At 28.9% G+C, this 12,369-nt stretch overlaps 1 protein-coding gene across 2 annotated transcripts in view; it reads left to right on the plus strand.

Moving 5' to 3' along the window:
• LOC101238793 (chromodomain-helicase-DNA-binding protein 1-like) overlaps positions 1-12,369 on the plus strand; it is a 96,683-nt gene that overhangs the window by 48,631 nt on the left and 35,683 nt on the right. For both annotated transcript variants that reach the window (XM_065807397.1, XM_065807398.1), the window contains 2 exons: positions 11,195-11,247; positions 11,832-11,858. In XM_065807397.1, the coding sequence (XP_065663469.1) occupies positions 11,195-11,247; positions 11,832-11,858 (80 nt within the window). The remainder of the gene's footprint in view (positions 1-11,194; positions 11,248-11,831; positions 11,859-12,369) is intronic.

A 12,369-nucleotide genomic window follows, 5' to 3' on the forward strand; every position in this document is an offset into this window, starting at 1 on the left:
CTTCAGTTCTAAATGTCTATATGCTATTGAAAGAATAACTAACTTTGGGGTCAGGTACCAACTATGATGGACCAAGCTTGCATGGAACAGCTTTCCCAGAGAACCATACTTGGATATATATAGCTTATTGCCCATCATTTCATAAGCTAGCTTAAAAGCATCTAAATTATGTAATGGAGCCTGGGCCGCCAGAGGAGACTTTAAAAAGTATGCCCCATAAAATTTGACAATAAAGTCAGTTGACAGTTTGAGCATATCTTTCTTACTTTTATTCAACTTTAAATTAATCTTTTAAGTCAGCTGCATTGTAAGCAAGTATAGACAATCAGCCATTAACCTTGCTTGATTGTGGACACTTGGTTGTTTGAACTGGAAACCAAGTACATGGCCACCAAGGTAAATGACTATTAGCTCACAAAGAACTTTATAACTCCCCTTTAAAAGCAATCTTGTTTTAGGGTTGTTATGCAGAAGTTCTTAGTATCTAATACCCTTCTATGAAAATCAGTACCTACTATATACTCCTCTCTTCCATCATTGAAAAAAAGCCACTGATCGACATTATTTGCCTTTTCTCTTATTTCTGGCCAGATTTTTGGAAAATCTTTATATATTGCATGTGATGGAGATTTTGTTGAACCTTGAATATAATCTATTGTATGGGAAGTTTGCCTTCCAGATGTATGGTGCCTTAAAAGATAAATTTTGAAAAGATACAAATGTACAAATTTTGCAACAGTTTTGTGTAACAAACTTTTAAATTTTTTTATCAAAATATTTAATTACTAACATAGCAGCCATAGCGCAGTTCTTTTAAGCTCATGATCCACCAGGAACTTATTTGCACCCTTGTATTTTCCAGTATTAGAGGCTGTTGTATCTGCACTACAACCGATGATCTGGTCAGTGAGCTTATAATACTCTAAAATGTTCTGAATAGCTATAGCTTGATCCTGTCCTTTAGATGGCTCAATTTCTAGAACTCCTAGCAAGAAATCTAAGGGTTCATTGACCTGAGGGGATGACATACTGAGAGCTAGCCTTTCTACATTTTCAGACATTTTTTTTTAGTTCAATATTTAGTGTTTGACCAGTTTTGTATCAAAATGAATGATGACCTTTAAACTCCAAGCTTTGTCCAAATTTTCTTCTCTCACTATTCTAGCTTCATTTTCAATCATAATCTTTTTTTTTCTATGTAGATTCTTTTATACATGAAGTAGATAGATACATGTAGATTTATACAGGAACTGTATTAAGATTAACACCACCAATCTTGAAAAGTGAGTACAGAAGTGAAGTTTCAGCTTGAACACTGACTTTGTACCTAGTCACAAAAGGAACCCACTTGTGAAGAACATCATTTATTGAAAGCTCCATGTAAACTCTATCTTCACTGATCTTTTTTTTTTTTTTTGAATGGCTCAAATTCACTGTCGGAATCAGTGACACTCGTACCACAAGATAATTCTATCTCAAAATCTTTCATTCTTTCTACATCCTCTATAGATTTTTTCTTTGACATTTCTTGCTTTTCTTTTTTATGTTGTTCTTCTCTACGCATACTTTCTATCATATATAACATTCGCTTTTCCCTGTCTATGATTTTTTCTTAATAAGGTTTATCTTTCCCAGTGTCAAACTTAACAATTTCACCTTTGAATGCTCTCTTCAGGAACTCAATATCTTCTGTCTTTGCTTCCTTGTCTCCATTTTCGTCATCTCTTTTAAGTTTTAAGATGTTTAGTCTGTTTTATAAACAGGAAAAGTACAGTTTGCTTCTTTTATAAAACTCTCTGTTTTTTTTTATATTGCATTTCTTTGATCTTGTTTATTTCCATAAAGGTTCTAAGACTTTACAGTTTCTTGTAGCGTTCATAAGATTTCTCAAGCTTCTTCTTTACTACTTGTTCTGTATCCTGAAATCTTGAATCAAACCCACCCTTGTCCCAAACACTTAACAGTTCTCTCAGAATCCATACTCCAGTAAATTCTCACCTGTTACCTTTCTTACATTCCCCTCCAATGCAAAGCATAGATCTTGAGATTGTCTTTTGTGCACAGGATTTTGATTAATCTTACTTGACCTGAGCAAATATATTTGACGTCAAACTTCTCTCAGTGTGGGTAGGCTAAGCAAAATTCAAAAGGAAAGAAAAAGTCTTTACATATTTGTTTTAAAAGTTTTTTTTTACCTTCAAAAAGCTTTTTTAGTTGATTATTTTAATTAAATCTTAAAATAATACCTGTTTGGTGCAAATATATATAGTGGATGCTGAAGTATGTAGATTGTTCTTTTACACCTATTAGTTTTCTGTGGCTAAACTTATCTTGCCGGATGTACCTGAGGTTCCTGATTGACAATCCCTGCTAGTCCTAGGAGAGGTAATCTCATTGGAGAAGTACTTCTGCAACATGTATTTATCAAGCATCTCTCCTCTTTTCCCTTTCTTTAAGTACTCTGACCATTTCTAGTCCTTGGAGATTTATGAGGAAACCCATTATCATTGGCCATTATATATTTTAAGAAATTTTTTATATCTGAAAAGTATAATTAAAGGATCAGACAATATTTTACATAAAAGCAATTATTTGAATAGAGCATTAATGCCACTAAAACAATCACAAAATATTGCAAAAACAGCATATTTAAATCAAGACTTATTATTAAGATCTTACTTTATTCATCCAAGACATAGTATTTCAATTTTTGTATAAAAATCTCATTTAATGTCTCAAACAAGTTTAATTTACATTTTTAATTTACATTTGTTTATTTCTTATATTTATAGATTTTATGATGAAAATATCAATTACTTCTTTAAAATGTATAAAATAATGATGCATAAAATAATGGTTCCCACAGACATTTTCAACATCAAATGGAGAATCTAGCAGTAGTAAATGACAGGGCTGAGTGCCACATCAAACTTGTGCAGGATTTTGTGTTGTGTTGCGATCACAGAAAGGAGGGGGGGGGATTCAATGCAACCTTGCATATGAAAATACCTTATACGAGAACCCCTTGACTTGGAGACCTAAAATTTCTTTTTGGTATGTCCTGGGACTAAATAAGAGTGATTGAGATAGGGTGCATTCAAAAAATTTTTGGTCAGGTTAAAAGTAGGACACCCTACTCCTGCTGAAGTTTGTATATATACATACATACAAACATACATACATACATACATACATACATACATACATACATACATACATACATACATACATACATACATACATACATATAATATATACATATAATATATACATATATATATATATATATATATATATATATATATATATATATATATATATATATATATATATATATATATTTGTGTGTGTGTGTATATATATCCTTAGATAGTAGTTGTTTTTAAACTTGTTCTAGTCTGCTTTTTTAGAGTTTGATTTAAAACTACAGTTTATGAAAGAAACTTTTTCATAACCATGCTATATATTAGGGTGCAAACCATGCTATATATTAGGGTGATTCTGTTGCCCCATAATTTTTAAATTTGTGAGTTAACAAACCTGACTTTTTTTTGGTGAGGAGGTTAGTTTTAACTAAAAACTGTGCAAAATTTGAGTTTAATTGGACAATGTTTAGTGGTAGATTTAAATTAGAGAGTATACCATTTAGGACCAAAATTGAAGTTTTCTAATTTTTAGTATACTAATCTATAACAGTATGCAACAAAATTATTCATACTCCAAGCATATTACTAAACTTTGTTTTTATACTCTGACGTGTTTTTTTTTATTGCTATGAAAAAATAAGTATGTGTAAACATGATAATTAAGAATAATTCTGTAGTGATAATTAAGATGTTAAGTTATTATGTTTGGTTATATTAGTATAAAACATAAAAAGTGCAATTTTAAATATGACATAAGTATTCATACCTATTGAATTATTTAGTGCTGTAAGTTTGTTTTTTTTATTGTTTTTGCTGGCAAGTTATTTAATTTTGTTTGTCTACACTACAGACATAAAATTTTAAATATTTAAATAACTTCTTCTGTTTCATGTTAAAAGTTTTCCGAAATGCCTGAGACCAACGAATTTAGTGTTGACGTACGGCAAATGATTGTTGATGATCATGAAAGAGGCTTCGGGTATAGAAAATTTGCTGAAAAATATAATAAAAGCAAGGCAACAGTACAATCAATAATACAAAAATATAAAAAGACTGAAAGTGTGCAAAATAAAGCATGTTCAGGCCGTCCACAAAAACAACATCTCAAGAAGGTAGGCTTATTGTATGAGAAGTAAAGCAAGAGCCTGTTATTTCTGCCAGAGCTATTAAAGAGAAATTAAATGTGAACGTTTCTAAACAAACAATACAACGTAGACTTCACTCTGCAGGGTTTTATGAATCTCGCATTACAAATAAACCCTTTATTTTGAGAAAAAATAAAACTAAACGCCTTGTCTTTGCAAAAAAGTACTTTTCAAAGACACTAGGTTTCTGGAAATCAGTTTTATGGTCTGATGAAAGTAAATTCGAATTAAAGAATTCCAAAAAAAGACCAAATGTATGGAAAAGAAAAAGAAAACCCTTAGACAAAAAATCTGTAAAAGCAACCATCAAACACGGAGGTGGTAATAAACTTGTTTGGGGCTGTTTTAGTTATAACGGAGTTGGTAACTTAGTTCAAATTAAAGAAAAATTAACAGGAGCTGGATATGGAAATATTTTGCAAAACAACCTTATGCCCTTTGTCAATAAATTAGGATCAAGGATCAATTTGCCTTCCAACAAGACAATGCTTCAAAACATACCAGTAAAATTGCCAAAATATATTTAGAAGAAAATGAAATAGAATTGTTGGATTGGCCTGTGCAAAGTCCAAATATCAATCCAATTGAAAATTTGTGGCATTATTTGGATGGCAAAGTTAATAGGGATGAGCACAGTATCAACAAACAAAACTTCTTTTTAGTGTTGGAGGCAGCTTGGCATAATATTCCTCCAAACTATTTACAAAACTTAGTTGATAGTATTCCTTGTTGCTTGCAAGCAGTTATTGATGCCCAAGGACTTCATACTAAATATTAATTAACAAATAAAATAAAAAATTCTAATATACTAAATAAAACTTTGAGAGGTATGAATACTTTTAGCGCTTCCTAATATCTCAATTTTTAAATAGTTTTCACTTTTTTTAAAAACAAGATTTATTTTTTCAAATATTATAGTTAATATTGTTAATAATATAAAATTTCAGTTAAAATTATTTTAATCAATTTAGTTTTTGTTTTATTGCTACATCATTAACAATTAAATCTGTAAAAGAAAATTGTGTGTTCAATATAAAAAATTTAATCTATTAAATCAAAACTAGAAGAAATAGACAATTCAGTTAGAATTTGATATACCATCTGTTTGGTTTTAATTCCTTTTTTCTTTAGTTGTATAACATATTTCTGTTGTTTTCTACAACTTGCATAATGTTCTGGAATGTATTTTGGAGAAACAAGTTAAGCGCAGTACTACCAGGGACATGGTGGGGATCAAACTTGGAACTACCTTTACACCACTACCGCATAACATAATATATTTATGTATAGATATATATATGGGCAGTTCTATTTTTAATTTACACAACAATTTTATCAACACACGCAACAACTTATGCCTATTTAATCTGTAAATTAAACTTTTAGCTATTTTGTATGAAAGCTGTTAGTCTAAAGAACAAAATAAGCTAAAAAGTTTCAAGTCTGGTCTAAAGAGGGCAAACTTATTACTGAAAAAGCCACGTAAGTTACGTTACACTGAAAAAAAGGTAAAAAAATTGCTTCAACTTTTAGGTCAGATTTCTGCAAATCAGTAAAGCGGTTTGTATTAGAAACTTTCACAAGGTGTTGAGAATTCTATACCAATTTAAAAAATATATAAAATTTATCAGAGGTGACTGGCTAAGGAAAATAAAATGATTTTTTTGATTCTATATATTTAACTTATGTTAAACTTATGTTATATTATGTTAACTTATGTTATATTTTACGTTACCAAGTTATATCATGGATTTTTTATATTTATTATTAAGAGTTAGTGTTACGTAACAAAAGAATTGCAAAAGTATTGAATTCATTCATTAAAAATAATTAACAAAGGAAATTTTAAAAAACTTGGTTGACAATTTACTGTGCAAAAGATAATTAAAATAAATTAATGTTTAGAGGTTGCTCAATGGCTTTTTAGTTTTACAATAATAACATTACGCCTTAATTTCCTAATTTTATCCATGTTCAATTTAGATAAAATATTAAACAAATTTGATGTACCATTGTCTTTTATGAGCTAACTTCTTTGGTCATGTGACAAGCAGCCATCTTGTCATCTGATGTTTTTGATTGAAAAACATTTTCATTAATTGTAATTTTTTGCTTAACAACTGAAATATTTAAAGATTTTGAGGTTCTTATTTATTTTAATCCTATAAAATAATAATTATAGCTGTTATGCCAATATCTTGTTTTTTAGTGCTAATTATGATTGGGTGACTTAACTTACTTTAGTGTTTGTAGTTTTGTAATACTTATGATTTCATCACATTCATATTGAAATATTGATCACATATTTTAAATTATGTTTACAAATTAATATTTTATTTCTCAAGTTGAGTTTAATTTGGTATCATTTAATTTTAGCTTGTTGCTGAAAATGAGTGAAAAGATAAGTTCTTCAAATTTTCCTTTGACACCTAATCGAACTGCAATATGGTTGATTGGTCAACCTGAGAAGAACCTACCAAACAATGTCCTTCCAATGATGGTTGATGTGTTAAGGACGTTTTTCCACTATCACAAAGCATTGAAACAAACGGTTCCAGCCAGTGCAAAAGCATCTAATGGTTTTGCTCAGATCTGGAAAAAAGCCAAAATTCCAATGACTTGCCAGCCTCATGTTGTATCAAAAGTGAAAGCATGTGTTGATGAATATAATTTAATTAAAAAGAATAAAGGAAGAGCTAGTAAGTCACAGATTGCTAGAGAGAAAGATTTTAGTATCAAATTAGATTTACTGTTTGACATTTCACACAAGGATGCAAATACGCTAATTAAAATTGATGAAGATAAAATATTTCTGGAAGACCAAAAGAATGCTCGTATGATGAAGATGGCTGGAGAAGATGTAAAATTATCTCAACAAGAAAAGCAAACAGCAGAGCGTCAACAAGCAGAAACAAAGCAGAATGAGAAAGAGAGAAGACAAAAAGCAAATGCTGTCCTTACCCCTAGCTGTAGCCACTTTAGTCTTGATTGCGATAGTGATAGCAAAGCAACAGAAGTCAGTGACATTCCTGATGACAATGATGATTATGAAATAGAAATTCCGGTTTATCACAAAAAACTAGTAACCCAATCAACTGACTGTGAACAAAGTCCTAAAAATAAAAAGCCACATATTCTCAATGAAATTTTGTCTTCTCCAGATGTATCATCCACACTTGATCGAATCAATTTATCTGACCAAATATTCACTATATTGGCAGCTGCAATTGCTCGAGCAAGTGGAGAGGACCTCCAAAGTACACCATTATCAAGATCAACAGTCTGCCGCAAACGCATCATGCACCGTTCATTAACTGAAAATCATATTCGGCAGAATTTTATGTCAAGTGAGAAACAACATATGGTCGTCCACTGGGATGGTAAGATGATGAGAGACATCACCAACTATGAAAATCCAAAGTCCAATGTTGATAGAATTGCTTTTGATGTGACTGGTCGTAATCTGGAAAAAAACTGGGTATTGTAAAGATATCATCTGGCACTGGACTGGCACAAGCAAAAGCAACCTTCCAGTTACTGACCATATGGAATGTTGCAAATTATATTGTCGGTATGTGTTTTGACACAACAGCGTCAAACAAGGGTTCCAAAAATGGTGCGTGCATCTTGCTAGAGAAGTTGATGGAGAAAAATCTTCTCTACTTTGCTTGCCGTCATCATATGCATGAAGTAATTATTGGGGAAATATACTCAGTTTTGCTTGGACCCAGCTTGGGCCCAACATTTGAACAGTTTCAGAAGTGTTGGCCAAGCATAAATCAAGCCAATTATGCTCCATTAGATGGCGCCCATCTTGCTGAACCACAGCTTCAGCAACTTAAATCAGAAGCTGGCTGCTTTCTGCAGCCTTTCTTATCAGATGACTCTTTGTACTTACCAAGAGAAGAATACAAAGAGATGATCGAGCTGTGCCTTTTAATTTTGGGTTTTCTGTTATCAGACTATGCCACCAAGAAGTATCGCTTTCGCATGCCGGGAGCTTATCACATGGCTAGATGGATGGCTAAAGTCATCTATTGTATGAAAATATACCTCTTAAGAAATGAATTCAAGCTGACTATGAAAGAACAGAACAACTTGTGCGAATTTTGTATTGTTGCTGCTCATATCTATGTACCAGCATGGATTGCCTGTCCAATTGCAAGTGATGCTCCAGCAAATGACCTGATGCTCTTCACAAGAATTAAACAATATTCTGAGATTAACAAGGTCATTTCAAATGCTGCTTTGAAGAAGCTTCAAAATCACACTTGGTACCTTGGGTCAGAAATGATTCCACTTTCATTATTTTCTGACAGGGTTTGTGACACAGGAAAAAAGTTGATTGTTGAAGCTATGATTCAAAGTGGAGCTGATTGGAGTGTCAGGGGTATAAAGTGTCCAGCAGCAGAATTAAACAAGTTGGAAAAGAGGCAACTTCATGAGCTTGTTACATCATCATCAACTGCTGCTTTGCAGTCACTTGGTCTCGATGTAACCATTTTATCTGGAACCGATCTAAAGACCTGGGAGGAAATTGCTGAATTTCATTATACTAAAGCAATTGTTAAATTTGTAAAAGTTATCAATGACACTGCTGAGCGTTCTGTTGCTCTTATGAGCACATTTAATCAATCCATCACAACAACTGAATCTGAAATGCAGAAACTAATACAAGTTGTTGAGGACAACAGAAAACGCATTCCAGATTGCCGCATAAGCATCTTAATGATATATGCCACTGTTGCTACAGACTAAACTTTTGATCTTGTAAATAGTGCAACATTTGAATGTTATTTGCATTATTTAAGGAATTTTTTGAAAATGATTAATTGTACATTATAGCTATAACTCAAGTTTTTTAAATATTGTTGTTTTGGCGAATGCTTTTAATACAGTAAATTTTTATTTTCCTTGAGCAACCTCTAAATATTATCCAAAACACCTAAGATTTTGCACAGAAGTTTTTTTCAATCAAAGAAACAATATATAAAACTGTGTAACATTTAATTCAAAAAAAATTTTTTTGGACACCTTTAATATATATATATATATATATATATATATATATATATATATATATATATATATATATATATATATATATATATATATATATATATATATATATATATATATATATATACATGTATATATATATATATATATATATATATATTAGGCTGTCTATATTATATATATATATATATATATATATATATATATATATATATATACATATATAGATATATATATAATATATATAAATATATATATATATTATATATATATATATATATATATATATATATATATATATATATATATATATATATATATTAGGCTGTCTATATTATATATACATATATACACATATATATATATATATATATATATATATATATAATATATATATATATAATATATATATATATATATATATATATTTATATATGTATATATATATATATATATATATTAGGCTGTCCCAAAGAAAGTTTTTTTTTTTTAAATGTTTGCTCCCACCCTCTAAAACATTTTTTTTTTATTTTGGAAAAAAGAAATTTTTTTAAAGTATATTATGTTGGTTCTCAAAAGAAGTAAATTTTATAAAAATTTTAAAAATAATCATCATTTTATAAAAAAATTATTATTTTAAATTTCACTGCCTAAAAAATTACATTTCACCCCCAAAAAAATTTTTTTTTTGAAAATTTTTCAATTCCAGTATTATTTAATTATATAGAACACATTTAGAGAATGGGAGCAGACTTTTTAAAAAATATATATATTTGGGATATCCTAATATATATTTATATATGTAAAAATAAAAAAAAGGGTGATAACTTAGGTCTTTATGATGTGTTGATTAAAAAAATAAATAAAATTTAATATTAAAAAAAATGTTGCACTTACCCGGCACATTGCAATAGCGAACGGGGTAAGTTGCAATACTATAATTTGAAACTTCAAATCTTGCAAAGAACTCAAAAAAAAAGTAGTTTGTTTTAGCTCACAAATTTTCTACTTATAATAAAGAAAATTAAAAAAGACAGATGTTATTTGTAGACTTGATAAAAAGACCATAGTAATTTTTTATTTTACCTCTCATTATTTTAAGTTGTTCATATACCTTTTAGTTTTTAGTAAAACCAAATAAAAACTTCCAAAATATCAGACAGGAACCTCAAAACTAGAACTTTGAATGTTATTGCTGCATCATTTACACCATTCACAAGACTTAATTTTAGTTTTGAGGTTCTTGTCTAATATTTTGACTATAACTAATAATGTTTTTGTTTTGCCAAAATCAAAATAATGCTGCCTGTAAATAATAAAACTCTGAGGCAATCGATCTCTTTGTTCTGGATCACTGGTTATAATGGTTGCAAATTCTGAAATTAGTCTCACTCCTTTCTCTACAGAATTGTGTTAAACTTTTGTTTGTATAAATGCTTCATGCCAACCACCAAGCTTGGTGACAGCTTATGGTTTAAGAAAGTGTATCTTCTACATTGGAGTTTGCCCAAATGTTATGAGTATTCTCAGCAAATTCACAATAGTCATCTCTTGGAAATGATACAGCATTAGATTCCAGTTTTAAATTCAACAAAGAATTTATTCTCTGGACTAAAAATGATTCTAAATAGCTTCTATATAATCATTATAAAAAATTACAATATTTTAGAAAGTTACAACAGCGTTGATAACTATATAACCATTCTTTTGATTTTTTACATGTTTTCAGACATCACATCATAGAAAACTTCAAAACCTGTATGTATGTATGTATGTATGTAAAGATTGAAGGTTTTAAATATTTAAAAAAAAACATTTTAATTTTTTTTGAAGACTTGGTTTTTAATTAAAAATTTTCAACTTTAATTTAAGTTTAATTCTTAGCTTGGGGACATTTTGAAATATGGATTGCAAGATCTGATGAATTCAGAAGACAGGTAAATAAAAAAGTTTCTTTTTTTTTTCTTATTTTCAAAATGATTTTAATAAAATATTTATTTTGAAATTTTAATATATATTTATTTTACTTTGCCAAAAACAAACTTTAAAAATGTTGGGAGAGTTTAGCAATTAATAGTAAATCGATAAAATACAAATAGTTTAATAAGTGACAGTTAAATTTTTGTATTTAAATTAAAAGTTACAAAAAAGAGAAAGTCTTACATTATAACTATACAAAGAATGTTTCAAAATAAATAGTTGATGTTTTAAAATATTGAGAACAATCAACTGAAAAAATGCATTTAATGTTTGGATTAATGTTTTTTAGTTTTTTTTTGTTTTGTTTTTAAATAAAAAAATTTTTATTAAATAGATAACAATAAAATAGTATAATCAAATAATTTATTTTCCAAGTCAGAGGGGCCCTCAGTTTGAAAAACAATTGTTGAATGGAGTTATGTAATATAGCCGATAAAAAAGTTTTTATTTTATATTTATCAAAGTTGTGAATTAATAGTTGTATTGTTTATGTGATACTGAAATTTAAAAAGAAAGCTGAAAACCTAAATCTTCTTTTTAGTTTGTATGAGAAAATTGATTTCGAAAAGTAAGTGTTTATCTCTGTAAGAAAAAATTTATTTGTTTCTATAATTAGTTAAAATATATAAATATATATATATATATATATATATATATATATATATATATATATATATATATATATATATATATATATATCTTTGTAAAAGTTTAGTAATATTTAAAAAGCTATTGTAAACAAATCTACATAGATGCTAATCAATAAAAGATTGTATATATTTTTTTTCAACAAAATTGTATTTATGATTTCATTTAATTCACTCCAACCCATCACTCCACTTCTACACCACCCATCTCTCCACCACCCCGCTTCTTGCTACTAAAAACTCAAGTGTTTTTTTTTAAATTGTTATTATTTTTATAATTGCTCCTTTTTTTAACACTATAACCAAGAAACACAAATCTTGACATGCAAAGATGCTGAAGCAGGTTGAGATTCCTACCATCTTTCAACAAAAATCTTTTCAAAGATGTTGAAGCTGGATCATGCTGCATGATAGTTGAAAGATTATGGTATG

Source organism: Hydra vulgaris, chromosome 10 (genome assembly GCF_038396675.1).
Source record: "Hydra vulgaris chromosome 10, alternate assembly HydraT2T_AEP".
Lineage (NCBI taxonomy): Eukaryota > Metazoa > Cnidaria > Hydrozoa > Anthoathecata > Hydridae > Hydra > Hydra vulgaris.